Raw genomic sequence first — 17,805 nt, forward strand, 5'->3', positions numbered from 1 at the left:
CAAAGTGTTGGAGAAGTAAAAGTACAATATGTGCCATGTAAAAAAGCGAACGTTTAAGTTCCTTGCTCAAAACATGAGAACATTTGAAAGCTGGTGGTTCCTTTTAACATGAGTCTTCAATGTTCCCAGGTAAGACGTTTTAGGTTCTAGTCATTATAGGACTATTTCTCTCTATACGATTTGTATTTAAAATATCTATGACTATTGGATGTTCTTATAGGCACTATAGTATTGCCAGTGTAACAGTATAGCATCCGTCCCTCTCCTCGCTCTTCCCTGGGCTCGAACCAGGAACACAACAACAACAGCCACCCGAGGCATCGTTACCCATGCAGAGCAAGGGGAACAACCACTCCAAGTCTCAGAGCGAGTGACGTTTGAAACGCTACTGGCGCGCGCTAACTAGCCAGCCATTTTACTTCGGTTACACCAGCGTCATCTCGGGAGTTGATAGGCTTGAAGTCATAAGCAGTGCAATGCTTGACGCACCACGAAGAGCTGCTGGCAGAATGCACAAAAGTGCTGTTTGAATGAATGCTTACGCACCTGCTTCTGCCTACCACCGCTCAGTCAGATACTTGTATGCTCAGTCAGATTATATGCAACGCAGGACACGCTAGATAATATCTAGTAATATCATCAACCATGTGTAGTTAACTAGTGATTATGATTGATTGATTGTTTTTTATAAGAAAAGTTTAATGCTAGATAGCAACTTTACCGTGGCTTACTGCATTCGCGTAACATAACAGGCAGTCTCCTCGTGGAGTGCAACGAGAAGCAGGTGTTTAGAGTGTTGAACGAGTTAACTGTCCAAGATTTAATTAGGGCCAATTTCAATCTGCCATTCCGATTAATCAGTCGACCTCTAGTTGTAACACAGTGACTCATTTGTTTAAACTCCACACTATAGCACATAATGTAACATAACACTCCTAAATGGCCAAAGAGCTTAGTCTGCATTCCGTTTTCCTTTCTGCCATGGAAAATGTTGTACCGTATTATCGTGACAACCCTACACACACAGCTCGACCTATTTGCCAAATACATTCCTGAAAGCATCTCTTTTCACCTTCCCTTCTATTCACTGCCTGGAGCACCCAAACAAATATATTCACACCCCTTGACTTGTTCCATATTTTGTTGTTACAGCCTGAATTTAAAATTGATTATATTGAGATTTTTGTCACTGGCCTACACACAATACCCCATGAAGTGAAATTATGTGTTTTGAAAAAAATGTAAAGCTTAAATGTCTAGAGTAAATAAGTATTCAATCCCTTTTGTTATGGCAAGCCTAACCCAGTCACTACAAATATACAGGCGCCCTTTCTAACTCAGTTGCCGGAGACTAAGGAAACCGCTCAGGGATTTCACCATGAAGCCAATGCAATAATAGTGTTTAACATAAATGTTGAATGACTAACTCATATCTGTACCCCGCACACACAGATCATTTTAAGGTTTCTCAGTCGAGCAGTGGATTTCAAAAAGATACAACCACAAAGACCAGGGAGGTTTTCCAACGCCTCGCAAAGAAGGGCACCTTTTGGTAGATGGGTAAAATTTGTATAAGCAGACATTTAATATCTGTTTGAGTATGGTGAAGTTACTAATTACACTTTGGATGGTGTATCAATACACCCAGTCACGACAAAAATACAGGTGTCCTTCCTAACTCAGTTGCTGGAGAGGAAGGAAACCGCTTTGGGATTTCAGCATGAAGCCAATGGTGACTTTAAAACAACTACAGTGTTGAATGGCTATGATAAGAGAAAACTGAGGATGGATCAACAACGTTGTTACTCCACAATTACTAACCTAATTGACAGAGTGAAAAGAATGAAGCTTGTACAGAACAAAAATATTCGAAAACATGAATCCTGTTTGTAACAAGGCACTACATTTAAAATAATATTGCAAAAAATGTGGCAAAGAAATTTACTTTTTGTCCTCAATTGTTGTTTGGGGCAAATCCAATACAACGCATTACTGAGTACCTCTCTCCATAATTCCAAGCATAGTGGTGGCTGCATCATGTTATGGGTATGCTTGTAATCCTGGAGAGTTTTTCAGGATAAAAATAAATAAACGGAATGAGGGCAAAATCCTAGAGGAAATCCTGGTTCCGTCTGCTTTCCACCAGACACTAGGAGATTAATTCTCCTTTTCGCAGGACAATACCCCTAAAACACAAGGCCAAATCTAAACTGGAGTTGCTTACCAAGAAGACACTGAATGTTCCTGAGTGGCCGAGTTACAGTTTTGACTTAAATCTACTTGAAAATCTATGGGAAGACCTAAAAAATGGTTGTCTAGCAGGGATCAACAACCAATTTGACAGAGCATGAAGAATTTTGAAAAAAAGAATGGTCAAATGTTGCACAATAAAGGTGTGGAAAGCTCTAAGAGAGACTTACCCAGAAAGAGTCTAAGCTTTAGTCACTGCCAAAGGGTGCTAATACAAAGTATTGTGTGTGTGTGTGAATACTTATGTAAATCAGATATTTCTGCATTTCATTTTCAATGAAATTTGCAAACATTTCTAAAAATATGTTTTCACTTTTTCATAATGAGGTATTGTGAGGAGATAGATGGGTGAGAAAAATATAAATGTAATCCATTTTGAATTCAGGCTTTAACTACAAAATGTGGAATAAGTCAAAGAGTATGAATACTTTGAAGGCACTTACGTTCCAATTGGCACCGTAATCCCTTTAGGGTGCAGTAGTTTTTTACGGGGGCCCATAGGGCTCTGGTCAAAAGTAGTGCACTATATAGTGTAACAATCAATAATCAGTACAAGACTGCTTCACAAAATAATAAAGTATTACAGGCTACATTCACAATGGAAATAGCTTTTTACTCAGAGAATCTCCATTGCGAATGCGTTTTAGTCCTGGACTAGGCTTAATCTGTGTCTAAGAAACTGGCCCTACAGGCAAAAAAACGCTTCTTACTCTCATCCTCGCTGGCTGCCTCCTCAGATGAGTCGGAATCAGACGACGAGGGGACCCCCTTCAGCCACTTCCTCTTTTTCGGAAGAGGTTCCGCCTTGACCTTGGCTGGCTTCGACTTGGAAGGGCGCTCTACAGTCTTCCCTTTCTCCACTCCCCCCATCTTCTCTTTCCCTCGTTCTGTCGTTGCCACTGTGGCGGACCGTTTCTCGGGCTTCTGAGATGGCTGCACCCTCTTCTCTTTCTCCCTCTGCTTCTCTTTCTCCAACTCCTCTTTCACTACCGCAGCCGCCTTCTCCTTCTCTCGCTGTTCGTTCTTTGCCCTTGTTCTCTCCCTGGGCTCACGCTGCACCAGCTCTCGCGCCGGTGCCACTCGCTGCTCCCTCTCTTCCTTCTCAGCTCGGGGCGGGATCTGGGTGGTGAGAGGCGGGGACGCCATTTTGGGGAGGACCTGTTGCCTATTGAAGAAGAGTAGAGAATTGAATAAAGAGAAAGCAACCATATTTCAGATGCCCAGTTCTATAACCACCCACTTCCAACCAAATAGATGACTACTAACCCTAATTTTGTGGGGGTCATGCCCTCTCACCCCCCTAGCTGGCAACTTTTTTCAGAATGCTGGCTACTTCAGATTTTTGGGAACACTGGATGGCTAGATGGAAGTACAAACACCATGTTAGCTCTTTAGGCTAGTATGTTCCTCTTATGCCTTGTCCTTGGACATTAAACAGGACAGCACACTCTGAAATGTATATTTAAAAGGTGCAAGTAATACAATTTCGGACAACACTGTCCTATGAACTGTTCAATGACAAGGTGGAAGAAACCCTTTGAGAAGTGAAGGCATATACAATGTACAGTTGAAGTCGGAAGTTTAATACACACACTTAGGTTGGAGTCATTAAAACTAGTTTTTCAACCACTCCACACATTTCTTGTTAACAAACTAAAGTTTTGGCAAGTTGGTTAGGACATCTACTTTGTGCATGACACAAGTCATTTTTCCAACAATTGTTACAGACAGATTATTTCACTTATTCACTGTATCACAATTCCAGTGGGTCAGAAGTTTACATAAACTAAGTTGACTGTACCTTTAAACAGCTTGGAAAATTCCAGAAAATTATGTCATGGCTTTAGAAGCTTCTGATAGGCTATTTGAAATCATTAGAGTCAATTGGAGGTGTACTTGTGGATGTATTTCAAGGCCTACCTTCAAACTCAGTGCCTCTTTGCTTGACATCATGGGAAAATCAAAATAAATCAGCCAAAACCCCAGAAATAAAATTGTAGACCTCCACAAGTCTGGTTCATCCTTGGGAGCAATTTCCAAAACACCTGAAGGTACCACGTTCATCTGTACAAACAATAGTACTTAAGAATATACACCATGGGACCACGCAGACGTAATACCGCTCAGGAAGGAGAAGCGTTCTGTCTCCTAGAGATGAACGTACTTTGGTGCAAAAAGTGCAAATCAATCCCAGAACAACAGCAAAGGACCTTGTGAAGATGCTGGGGGAAAGCCAGACTACTGTTTGCAACTGCACATGGGAACAAAGATCGTACTTTGTCACACTTTTTGGAGAAATGTCCTCTGGTCTGATGAAACAAAAATAGAACTGTTTGGCCATAATGACCATCATTATGTTTGGAGGAAAAAGGGGAAGGCTTACACGCAGAAGAACACCATCCCAACCGTGAAGAACACGGGTGGCAGAATCATGTTGTGTGGGTTCTTTGCTGCAGGAGGGACTGGTGCACTTCACAAAATGGATGGCCTCACGAGGAAAGAAAATTATGTGGATATATTGAAGCAACATCTCAAGACATCAGCCAGGGAGTTAAAGCTTAAGCTTAAGCTTTAAGGAAATGGGTCTTCCAAATGGACAATGACCCCAAGCATATTTCCTATGTTGTGGCAAAATAGCTTAAGGACAACAAAGTCAAGGTATTGGAGTGGCCATCACAAAGCCTGACCTCAATCCTATCCTAAATTTCTTGCCAGAACTGAAAGTGTGTGCGAGCAAGGAGGCCTACAAACCTGACTCAGTTACACCAGCTCTGTCAGGAGGATTAGGCTAATTGAGTTTGTAAACTTCTGACCCACTGGGAATGTGATGAAAGAAATAAAAGCTGAAATAAATCACTCTACTATTATTCTGACATTTCACATCCTTAAAATAAAGTGATGATCCTAACTGACCTAAGAAAGGGAATTTTTACTAGGATTAAATGTCTGGAATTGTGAAAAACTGAGTTTAAATGTATTTGGCTAAGGTGTATGTTAACCTCCAAATTCAACTGTACATGTCTAAAATAAAGCCATTTTCACGCAAGACCGACGGCTATAGGCATGTATATTATTGTTCTGGCTTTATCTAGCTCGATTTGTGATTTTACCTTAACTGACTGGCTTGCTAGGTAATCAATCCTCTGACGATAACCATCTGATTATGTGTTAACTTGCACGAGGTGCATTTGAAGTTGCATGTGATCGTATCCACTGCTACGTTTCTGATGAAGACCTACGCATGCTACGTTTCATGACGTAGTCGGGAAATAGGTGTATAGATGGGTACCTCAGTCCGGATGGTCTGTGCCAGGGTCGTCGAGAGCACACTCTCACATAGTCCTTCTTGTTGATGTTCTCCAGGAACTTGACGTACAGGCGCTGGTATCGCCTCTTGGCGTCACCAAAGTAGCCCAGATACTAAGAAAAAGAAAAAGCAGCCATTTTGTTTATTGGGATGCCTAATAGCTACTTATTTAACAGATAGTCATCCTGGTGTCCACACAAATCAGTGGGTCTCTTCCAGGTGATCTTTATTGCAGTCGTGCTGCAGTTTATTTGGTTCTATATTCATAGTGTCTCAGAGTAGGAATGTTGACCAAGGACCAGGTTCCCACTGTCCATTTCTTATCATCCAAAACGAAAAATAGTCAGCATGCTGATCTAGGAACAGTTTTAGATCTCAGGAATCACGTTAATATGATATAGTACTCGTAAGATGCTCAGCGACTGCAATTAAGAAGACCTGAAACCAACAATCACACAGTCGGGCAAAGCAGTGATCTTCATGAGGAACATCAGTGGAACCTTAGGCACGTAATTGTGGGAAAGGTACTGGAAGAGACTATCCGAACTTGTCCTATGCAACGCTCATTTCCATTTACGAAATGTTTAAGACTTTTTCCGATGCCCGCTCTGCTGATAGACAGAAACATGCATTCTGTGTGGACATTGAGCAGTGATCTTCATGTGTTGGGTAAGTGGAACACAAAATTAAGAGTACAGATTATTGTATGGGAAAATATACAAATGTTTCTGAGAAAGATCATTTGAAAAATACAATCGTATTGAGTGAATGTATTTATTGAGATGAAAACGCAATGAATTCATGGTTCTATATTGATGTAAAAATATACATTTACAGATTAAGGTTGTGAGGTCCGGCGACAAGAAATTCTTTGAGGGGGAAAAAAATGGGGTACCACTGTGCCGGGTGGACAGACCGACTGACTCACATTGCTGGTGGCACAGAACTGCCTCTGTCCGTTCTTAATCTCAGGGCTGAACTTCTGCAGCAGGGCTTTCTGCACCCTCCAGATGGGGGGAGGTTCTCGACCGGTCTTCAGGGCCAGCTGGGGAAAGAGGGGTGAGGGATTTAATGCATACTGAACACACACACAATCAACTTATGGAACAGATGGACTACATTGAGAAACAATCTAACTGTTGATCTGGTGGTTAGTGATGCCTTTATTTTGTTACACAAAAACGCAACACACACAAATACCTTCATAGTTCCGATGTCTTCTACGCGCACCACAAACTCGTCCCTCTCTCGGAAAATGCCTTCCCCTCCACTCTCGCTCTTGTCATCCTCGCTCTCTCCAGCAATGGCGGCGTCCTCCTGCTTCTGGGCCACATGCAGCGAGGTGACCTGAGGGGCAGGGGCGTCTTCCGGGGACGCGGGGGGCTCCAGTGCTGGCTCGGGGGAATCCGAGGCCGGGGGAGTCTGGGAGGAAGGAGGGAGGGTGGCGGGAGCAGGAGGAAGAGAAGGAATAGAAGGAGGGAGGGGGCTCGGAGGTTGGGACTGCTTCTGTTGTGCCGCCTCTTGTGGGGGCAGGGGTGATGAAGGGAGAGAGAGGAGAAGTAAGGGGGAAGGTGGTGGAGAGGGAGAGAAGGACTGAGCGGGGGAGGCGGAGAGAGGTGAGGGACCGACTGGTGCCACTGGTGCTGAGGCTGGAATAAAAGGAGATAAGTGGTGATTTTTCTTCAAGAATCAAAATGCGATTCCACACCATATTGCACAAAATATTTTTCAGATCATAGAATATTCTGGCAATTCTCATAGAGAAACTACACTGGGAGGAGGGATGTTAAACATGCTTTTCAAATTTGTAACAAATATACACAAAAAACTAAGAAAATCATGATGAAAGTGTCCATTTTAGGCCCTTTTAGACCTCTACAGTGCATTCAGAAAGTTCAGACCCTTGATTTTTTCCACATTTTGATATTTTACAGCCTTGTTCAAAAATGGATTATATTCCCCCCCAACAATCTACACACAACACCCCACAATGACAAAGTAAAAACCATTTTCTATAAAGTTTTGCAAATTTATATTTTCAATTCTGAAATAACATTTGCATGAGCATTCAGACCATTTACTCAGTACTTTGTTGAAGCATCTTTGGAAGTGATTACAGCCTCGAGTCTTCTGGGTTATGACGCTACAACCTTGGCACACATGTTTTTGGACAGTTAGTTTTTACATTTAACTAGACAAGTCAGTTAAGTGCAAATTCTTATTTACAATGACGGGCTACAATACCTCATAATGACAAAGCGAAAACACTACACGCTTGGCGCACCTGTAGTTGGGGAGTTTCTCCCATTCTTCTCTGCAGATCCTCGCAAGCTCTGTCAGGTTGGATGGGGAGCGTTGCTGCACAGCTTTTTGGTTGGATGTTCGATTCGGTTCAAGTCCAGGCTCAGGCTGGGCCACTCAAGGACATTCAGTGACTTGTCCTGAAGCCACTCCTGTCTTGGCCGTGTGCTTGGGGTCATTGTCCTATTGGAAGGTGAACCTTCGGCACAGTCTGCGGCCCTGATTACTCTGGAGCAGCTTTTCATCAAGGATCTCTGTACTTTGCTCTAGTCATCTTAGCCATGATCCTGACTATTCTCCCAATCTCTGCCACTGAAAAACACCTCCACAGCATGATGCTGCCACCACAATGCTTCACCGAAGGAATGGTGCCATGTTTCCTCCAGACATGACACTTGGCATTCATGCCAAAGACGTCAATCTTGGTTTCATCAGACCAGAGAATCTTGTTTCTCATAGTCTGAGTCTTTAGGTACCATTTGTAAGACTCCAAGTGAGCTGACATGTGCTTTTTACTGAGGAGTGGCTTACGTCTGGCCACTCTACCATAATGGCCTGATTGGTGGAGTGCTGCAGAGATGGTTGTCCTTCTGGAAGGTTCTCCCATCTCCACAGAGGAACACTGTCAGAGTGACCATAGGTTCTTGGTCACCTCCCTGACCAAGGCCCTTCTTTGGGACCACCAGCTCAGTGTTCTTCGGGACCTTCAATGCTGCAGAAATGTTTTGGTACCATCCCCAGACCTGTGCCTCAGCACAATCCTGTCTCGGAGCACTACGGACTATTCCATCGACCTCAGGGCTTGGTTTTTGCTCTGACATGCACTGTCAACTGTGGGACCTAAACACAGGTGTGCCTCTTTCCAAATCATCTGAAGGATGAACAATGGAAACAAGATGCACCGGAGCTCAATTTCGATTCTCATAGCAAATGGTCTGAGAACTTATGGAAATTAGGTATTTTTTTAATACATATAGTGGGGCAAAAAAGTATTGTCAGCCACCAATTGTGCAAGTTCTCCCACTTAAAAAGATGAGGCGTGTAATTGTCATCATGGGTACACTACAACTATGACAGACAAAATAAATAAAAAAATCCAGAAAATCGCATTGTAGGATTTTTTAATTAATTTATTTGGAAATTATGGTGGAAAATAAGCATTTGGTCAATAACAAAGGTTTAGTTTATCTCAATACTTTGTTATATACCCTTTGTTGAGGTCAAACGTTTTCTGTAAGTCTTCACAAGGTTTTCACACACTGTTGCTGGTATTTTGGCCCATTCCTCCATGCATCTCCTCTAGAGCAGTGATGTTTTGGGGCTGTAGATGGCCAACACGGACGTTCAACTCCCTCCAAAGATTTACTATGGGATTGAGATCTGGAGACTGGCTAGGCCATTCCAGGACCTTGAAATGCTTCTTACGAAGCCACTCCTTCGTTGCCCGGGCGGTGTGTTTGGGATCATTGTCATGCTGAAAGACCCAGCCACGTTTCGTCTTCAATGCCCTTGCTGAAGGAAGGTTTTCACTCAATCTCACGATACATGGCCCCATTCATTCTTTCCTTTACACGGATCAGTCGTCCTGGTCCCTTTGCAGAAAAACAGCCCCAAAGCATGATGTTTTCACCCCCATGCTTCACAGTAGGTATGGTGTTCTTTGGATGCAACTCAGCATTCTTTGTCCTCCGAACACGACGAGTTGAGTTTTTACCAAAAAGTTCTATTTTGGTTTCATCTGACCATATGGCATTCTCCCAATCTTCTTCTGGATCATCCAAATGCTCTAGCAAACTTCATACGGGCCTGGACATGTACTGCCTTAAGCAGGGGGACACGTCTGGCACTGCAGGATTTGAGTCCCTGGCGGTGTAGTGTGTTACTGATGGTAGGCTTTGTTACTTTGGTCCCAGCTCTCTGCAGGTCATTCACTAGGTCCCCCCGTGTGGTTCTGGGATGAGATCTTGCGTGGAGCCCCAGATCGAGGGAGATCATCAGTGCTTCAAACCAAGCTGCTTACCTATTGCAGATTCAGTCTTCCCAGCCTGGTGCAGGTCTACAATTTTGTTTCTGGTGTCCTTTGACAGCTCTTTGGTCTTGGCCATAGTAGAGTTTGGAGTGTGACTGTTTGAGGTTGTGGACAGGTGTCTTTTATACTGATAACAAGTTCAAACAGGTGCCATTAATACAGGTAACTAGTGGGGGACAGAGGAGCCTCTTAAAGAAGAAGTTACAGGTCTGTGAGAGTCAGAAATCTTGCTTGTTTGTAGGTGACCAAATACTTGTTTTCCACCATAATTTGCAAATAAATTCATTAAAAATCCTACAATGTGATTTTCTGGATTTTCTTCCCTCATTTTGTGTCATAGTTGAAGTGCACCTATAATGAAAATTACAGGCATCATCTTTTTAAGTGGGAGAACTAAATACTTTTTTGCCCCACTGTTTGCAAAAAAATATTAACCGTTTTCATTTCGTCATTATGGGTTAGTGTGTGTAGATTGACAACAAATGTGTTTTATTTAATCCATTTTAGAATAAGGATGTACCGTAACAAAATGTGGGAAAAGTCAAGGGGTCTGAATACTTTCCGAAGACACATTACATGCTTCCTGTAAGACACTATGATCCGTGACCGTACATGATACAGGCAACATCTTTGTGTTGTTATAGTGTGTTCCAACATATGGAGTACATATAGATTCGGAAATATAATTTATCACGTTCATTTATTCAACATTAAAAATATTAATATCTCAAAATAGGATTTTGATTTTGTTAATTTTATGGAACAATAAACTTTGCGGGTACATGACATTTCCAGAATGGGCTCTAATTTTGAAGTTATGATAAATGGTATGTGAACGGGAAAATTGAGTAAAAGGAAACATCTTCTGTTGGCGATTTGCCGAATGTGCAATCCTAAGGGCTGTGACTGGTTAATGACCTATAAATGTCAATTTCTATGTATGAAATGGGTCATAAGTACCAGAGCCCACTTTAGAAATTGAGTGTTTGAAGAGTAAATTGTTCCAAACAATGGTTTAAAAACGATACTTCAGAGATATTAAATATGTTGAAAAAAATGAATGTGAAAAATTGTATTTCAGAATTAAGACATACTCCATTTGAGAGCCCACTATAAAAAGGTAGGATTCCCCAAATGGCAGCCCGAATTTGGCCCACTGGGGATTTTATTTGGTCCCCACAAGTTTAGCAAAAAAGTATTAATTAGTTATTTTAAAAAAATTGTTGGACATAAGACTTTAAAAACAACAGGAAATCAGCTCCAAAGTATTACGTTTTAGTCAAATATTAAAGCCGTTTGGACTTCTTGCAGTCAATTTGCGGTCTACAAATACATTTAACAGACACTCTTATCCAGAGCGACTTACATGACCTATTAGGGTTAAGTGCCTTGCTTAACAGACAGATTTTTCACTGAGTCAGCTCAGGGATTAGGTCCAGCAACCTTTTGATTACTTGTCCAACACTCTTAAATGATTGATAATCATGCCCCCTGACCATCCGCTCAAGAAAAGGAAAATCGTCCAACAGCTGAATCTAGTCGATGATCCTTGCTATAAGAGTATAATTACACAAAGATGTCTGTATGATGTATGGTTCACAGATCATAGGGTCTTACAGAAGGCACGTATAGGTCTAAAATGGGCCTAAAATAAACCATGTTTGTGACACACTAAAATGTAAAAAGCATGTCAAAAGATCCTTCCTCCCGATGAAGCTTCTATGTGATAATTTCCAGAACAATCTGAGACACAAAACATATTTTTGGTCTGTCTTGGTGTGGAATAGCTCAGTGGGTATCTATCATTCCTTTAAATAACCAAAAACAGCTGTAAACATCAGTGGGTCTGATTTAGTTCAAGCTATCAGAAATATAACAATTGGGCTATCGTTTCTTTCAATCAGTTCTTTACTATGTGTGCACAGGAAATGGAATCAATGACCGAATTCTACAGCAACTGCTAAGCCAGAGGCTAAAATAATTATTTTCCATGAGCTATGCCGTAAAATTAATTCTAAGAAAATTGGGGCATGAGCTGAAACAACAAGACTATGAAGAAAAGTACTGTTATAAATAAGAAATATTTTGTGCTTCCACAAAGAGATGCACAATGTAACAGCCTACATACACTCTCTGCCAATAAAATATATAGGCTATCAGTACCAGACGACAGTCGATATTATAGGACAGTTATATATACTATTACATCTCAGACAAAATAGTGAATATGTGGGGAATGTCCCAAAAATGACTAAGTGATCGTTTGCAACATCCACGACCTGAACAAAAGTAACGAAAAGTACATCTCGAACATCTGATTCCAAAATCATGGGCATTACTATGTCGCCGGTCGCCTCTTTGCTAATATAACAGCCTCCACTCTTCTGGGATGTTGGGACATTGCTTTGGGGACTTTCTTCTATTCAGCCACAAGAGCGTTAGTGAGGTCGGGCACTGATGTTGGGTAATTAAGCCTGGCTCGCAGTCGGCGCTGAAATTCATCCCAAAGGTGTTCGATGGGGTTGTGGTCAAACCTCTGTGCAGGCCAATCAAGTTCTTCCACACTGATCTTGACAAACCATTTCTGTATGGACCTCGCTTTGTGCACAGGGGCATTGTCATGCTGAAAGAGGAAAGGGCATTTCACAATCTGTTGCCACAAAGTTGGAAGAACAGAATGTCATTGTATGCTGTAGCATTAAGATGTCCCTTCACTAGAACTAAGGGACCTAGCCTGAACCATGAAAAACAGCACCAAACCATTATTCCTCCTCCACCAAACTTTACATTTGGCATTATCCAGAGGGACAGGTATCGTTCTCCTGGCATCTGCCTCACCTAGCTTTGCCTCACCTAGCTTTGTCCATTGGACTGCCAGATGAAGTGTGATTCCCAAAGAAAGTATTTCCACTGCTCCAGAGTCCAAGCTTTATACCACTCCAGCCCACGCTTGGCACTGCGCAGGGTGACCTTAGGCTTGTGTGCAGCTGCTCAGCCATGGAAACCCTTTTCAGGAAGCTACAGACAAAAAGTTATTGAGCTGACACTGCTTTCAGAGGCAACTTGGAAATCGGTAGTGAGTGTTGCAAACGAAAAGACGATTTTTACACTATGGGCTTCAGCGGTCCTGTTCTGTAAGCGTCTGTGGCCTACCACTTCACAATAACAGCACTTACAGCTGACCGGGTCAGCTCTAGCAGGGCAGAAATATGACGAACTGACTTGTTGGGAAGGTGCCATGACGGTGCCACGTTGAAAGTCACTGAGCTCTTCAGTAAGGCCATTCTACTGCCAATGTTTGTCTATGGATATTGCATGGCTGTGTGCCCAATTTTATACACCCGTCAGCAATAGGTGTGACTGAAATAGCCGAATCCACAAATTTGAAGGGGCGTCCACATATTTTTGTATATACAGTGCCTTCGGAAAGTATTTAGACACCTTGACTTGTTCCACATTTTGTTACATTTACAGTCCAATTCTAAAATGGATTTCTTTTAAATACAATCTACCCACAATATCCCATCATGACAAAGCAAAAGCAGGTTTTAATTTTGGGCTAATTTATCATTTAAAAAAAAAATGAAATACCTTATTTACATAAGAATTCAGTCCCTTTACTAGACTCGAAATTGAGCTCCGGTGCCTGCTGTTTCCATTGATCATCCTTGTTTGTTTCTACAACTTGATTGGAGTCCACCTGTGGTAAATTCAATTGATTGGACATGATCTGGAAAGGCACACACCTGTCCATATAAAAAGGTGCCACAGTTGACAGCGTATTTCAGACCAAAAACCAAGCCATGAGGTCAAAGGAATTGTCCGTAGAGCTCAGAGACAGGATTGTGTCGAGCTCGGCACAGATCTGGGGAAGGGTACCAAAACATTTCTGCATCAATGAAGGTCCCCAAGAACACAGTGGCCTCCATCAATCTTAAACGGCAGAAGTTTGGAACCACCAAGACTCTTCCTAGAGCTGGCCGCCCAGCCAAACTGAGCAATCAGGGGAAAAGGGCCTTGGTCAGGGAGGTGACCAAGAACCCGATGGTCACAGAGAGTTCTGGAGTTTCTCTGTGGAGATGGTTTTCCTTCTGGAAGGTTTTCCCATTACTGATGCACCAAATCAGGCCTTTATGGTATAGTGGCCAGACGTAAGCCCCTCCTCAGTAAAAGGCACATGACAGCCTGCTTGGCATTTCCCAGAAGGCACCTAAAGACTCTCAGACCACAAGGAACAAGAGACTCTGGTCTGATGAAACCAATATTGAACTCCGTGCCCTGAATGCCAAGCGTCAAGTCTGAAGGAAACCTGGCACAATTCCTACGGTGAAGCATTGTGGTGGCAGCATCATGCTGTAGGGATGTTTTTCAGCAGCAAGTACCTGGGAGACCAGTCAGGATCATGGCTAAGATGACTAGAGCACAGAGATCCTTGATAAAAACCTGCTCCAGAGTACTCAGGACCGCAGACTGGGCCGAAGGTTCACCTTCCAACAGGAAAATGACCCTAAGCACACGGCCAAGACAACACAGGAGTGGCTTCAGGACAAGTCACTGAATGTCCTTGAGTGGCCCAGCCAGAGCCTGGACTTGAACCCGATCGAACATCCCTGGAGAGACCTGAAAAAAAAAGGCTGTGCAGCAACGCTCCCCATCCAACCTGACAGACCTTGAGAGGATCTGCAGAGAAGAATGGGCATAACTGTCCAAATACGTGTGTGCCAAGCTTGTAGCGTCATACCCAAGAAGACTCAAGGCTGTAATCAGTGCCAAAGGTGCTTCAACAAAGTACTGAGTAAAGGGTTTGAATTAGGGATGCACAATATACCGGTGAACATACCAGAAATTGGCCAATATTAGCTCAAAATGCCAACATCAGTATCGGCCCAATGTCTAGTTTAACGTCGATGTTAAATACCGATGTCAAAGGTACCATGCATTCCTATATAATGTAATAACGCCACATAAAATGTTGCGCTTCACGTGCAACACAGCATTCCTAACCTGGCCCACAAGATCTGCTGTGTGGATCGAGCAGTCAGCAGGTCAAGCAGTCATTTGAAAGAGTAAGAACATTTCAGCGAGGCAACTCAAAGGCAAAATCGAATTAAGCCAAGATAATGGGATTCAGTTCTCTGTCGTGGGTGATGTTGACTTTCGCCGACTGGTCGAGCACCTGTACACACTACCAAGCACGCCATTTTTCAGATGTTGCCCTACTGGAGTTACACAGTAATCAGTAAGCGTCACTGGAATTAGCTTCACAACATACATACTGTGGAATGCGTCACTGCAATTAGTAAGCGTCACTGCAATTAGCTTCACGACATGCATACTATGGAATCCTGTTTCTTTGCGTGTCAAAAAAGATACAGTAGCACTGTCAAAGCTGTACAAAAACGTCTGCAAACAAGCAAACCCAGGCCACGAACGACCTGTTTACAATACCGCGTTTGTAATAAAGCATAATTTGTTTGACTGCAACTTCTGGGGTAGCTAGCTTTAGCTTGGTACCTAGCTAGCACCAATACAACCAGCCTGAAAACAATGACCAGTAGAAAAAGCAGCCAGTTAGCTTCATCTGTGGCTAGTGAGGCTCAACCGGACCGGGTTGTGAAGCTAGCCACAATAAGGCACAATAGTGGAATTTGCGGTTTTGCTATGAAAATAAAAGTACATCATTGACAGTGATGCAAATTAACACAAATTGTAGAATCATGTCATGCTATTATTTTGAAGGCTAACCACAAAGTCCATTATTGTGACTAATCCTTATTGTGGCAAACTTCACATAGCCTGGGTCAGACCACCATTAATCAAATAAGAACTGTCTTATAAAGTAGGGTTATTTTAGATGATACCTAGCTAACTATAGCTACTGAAACAGATTGTCATTTTGCTATGTTTTTGGGGAAGAACATTGTTTGCATGTTGGCTTTTTTTGTAATGACCAGCACTGTAGGTGCCTGACAACTTTACCAGCCTCATAGCATAGGTATCATTGTGACATATGAAATACGAATGAAACTGTAATCAATGTGTAATAACTACGTAAAAAATTATTAACGCTTTAAATTATTGTGTGACGTGCAGTCATATTCAGGCCCTGATTGGTCAACAAGCTAATTTGGCACGTCAAATAGTGTAATTTGACGTGTAGCTTTTTTTTTACATGCGAAGACCCAAACGGCGTTCCAAAAAATTCTGGTTGAGAATGAAACGACTGAACAAATGATCAATGACACAGCACTGCAAGTAAGTGAAAGAAATTGGTTTTGATTATGTTTTACTGGTAATGGGGGCACACGTAAATGCCAACTAAATTTTTATTTTATTTTTTATTTTACCTTTATTTAACCAGGCAAGTCAGTTAAGAACACATTCTTATTTTCAATGACGGCCTGGGAACAGTGGGTTAACTGCCTGTTCAGGGGCAGAACGACAGATTTGTACCTTGTACCCTCAGCTCGGGGGTTTGAACTCGCAACCTTCCGGTTACTAGTCCAACGCTCTAACCACTAGGCTACGCTGCCGCCCCGAAATAACTTTTTGGTCAGTGTGTATTTGACTAGGCAAGTCAGTTAAGAAAAATTCTTATTTACAATGATGGCCTGGACGACGCTGGGCTAATTATGCGCCGCCCTATGGGACTCCCAATCACGGCCGGATGTGATACAGCCTGGATTTGAACCAGGGACTGTAGTGACACCTCTTGCACTGAGAAGCAGTGCCTTAGAACGCTGAGTCCATGTGTAGGTGTTAACTATTTAACTGTACTAAAATGGTTAAAAGGTCGCTAAATTTGTAAATGTCTGTATCGTTTTTTAGGCAAGGAAAATATTGGATATCGGCCAAAAATGTCAGATCAGTGCATCACTAGTCCAAACAATTATGTAAATATGATATTTCAGTTTATTTTTCATAACTTTGCACAATTTTCTAAAAATAGGTTTTTCGTTTTTCATTATGGGGTAGTGTGTAGATTGATGATGAAAAAAACAATTTAATCCAATTTAGAATAAAATAACAAAATGTGGAAAAATCAAGTTGTCTGAATATTTTCCAAATGCACTGTATAATAATGTATTTTCTGCTGCAATAACTTTCATTAAAAAGTTTATTCCCCCTTTGTAATACCTGAATTGGCAATCATCGACAACAAGATCATATGATCTGTATCGGCCCGGTATTTCCCTTACCTTCCAATCTGGGAGCACCAAGTATCTCCAACTCTGGCTCCTCCTCTTCCATATCATTCACTTCACTCTCCTTATCACCCCCTCCATGGACCTTCCTCTCTTCCTCATTCTCCTCCATCTCCTGGTCCTCTCGCTGTAGTACTGCCGGCTCGGCCGCCTGGGGCTGGGAGTGAGGGTTGAGTGAGGGAGGCTGGGGGCTAAGGGCTGGGGGCTGCAGGGTGGTCGGTGTGAGCGGGGCCTGGCTGGGCCTGGCTGAGTCTTGGGACTGGGGTGGGGGAGAAGGTGGGGGCTGCTGAAGCGAGGCCAGCTGCGGCGTGTCGTAGAGAGCCGAGATGGCCGAGGAGATGCTTTTCTGCAGGTCCTGGTTCTTGCCCACCGAATCCTCCTCGTCTGAGGAGAACGAGGGCAGCGTCTCCAAGTTCCTCTTCAGCTCATCGTCCAGGGTGCGCTTGCAGGGACTGGGGCAGCCCCCTAGGCCGCTGTTGCTCTTGCCCTCACCGAACTGAGGCAGTGTTGGAGGGGGTGCCGGGGACAGGGGACAGAGTCCGTCAGATTTAAGAGGCGAGACGTCACCGTTTCCTGATTGCATTTCCAAGCCCGGAGGTCTCTTTCCCGACTTGAGGAAGTCCATGAAGGAGGCCATGCAGCCTGATTTCTCATTCCCCTGAGAGAGACAGAGAGGGAGAGGTTACGGGGGGAATAGAGAGTGAGAGAAAATA

General features: G+C 42.9%; 1 protein-coding gene across 1 annotated transcript in view; it reads right to left on the reverse strand.

The window, feature by feature from the left end:
- LOC124039929 (proline-rich protein 12-like) overlaps positions 1–17,805 on the reverse strand; it is a 63,327-nt gene that overhangs the window by 20,082 nt on the left and 25,440 nt on the right. The window contains 5 exon segments of the mRNA XM_046356491.1: positions 2,961–3,415; positions 5,540–5,670; positions 6,486–6,602; positions 6,758–7,206; positions 17,087–17,750. Of these exon segments, the coding sequence (XP_046212447.1) occupies positions 2,961–3,415; positions 5,540–5,670; positions 6,486–6,602; positions 6,758–7,206; positions 17,087–17,750 (1,816 nt within the window).

This window comes from Oncorhynchus gorbuscha, linkage group LG07 (assembly GCF_021184085.1).
Source record: "Oncorhynchus gorbuscha isolate QuinsamMale2020 ecotype Even-year linkage group LG07, OgorEven_v1.0, whole genome shotgun sequence".
Classification (NCBI taxonomy): domain Eukaryota; kingdom Metazoa; phylum Chordata; class Actinopteri; order Salmoniformes; family Salmonidae; genus Oncorhynchus; species Oncorhynchus gorbuscha.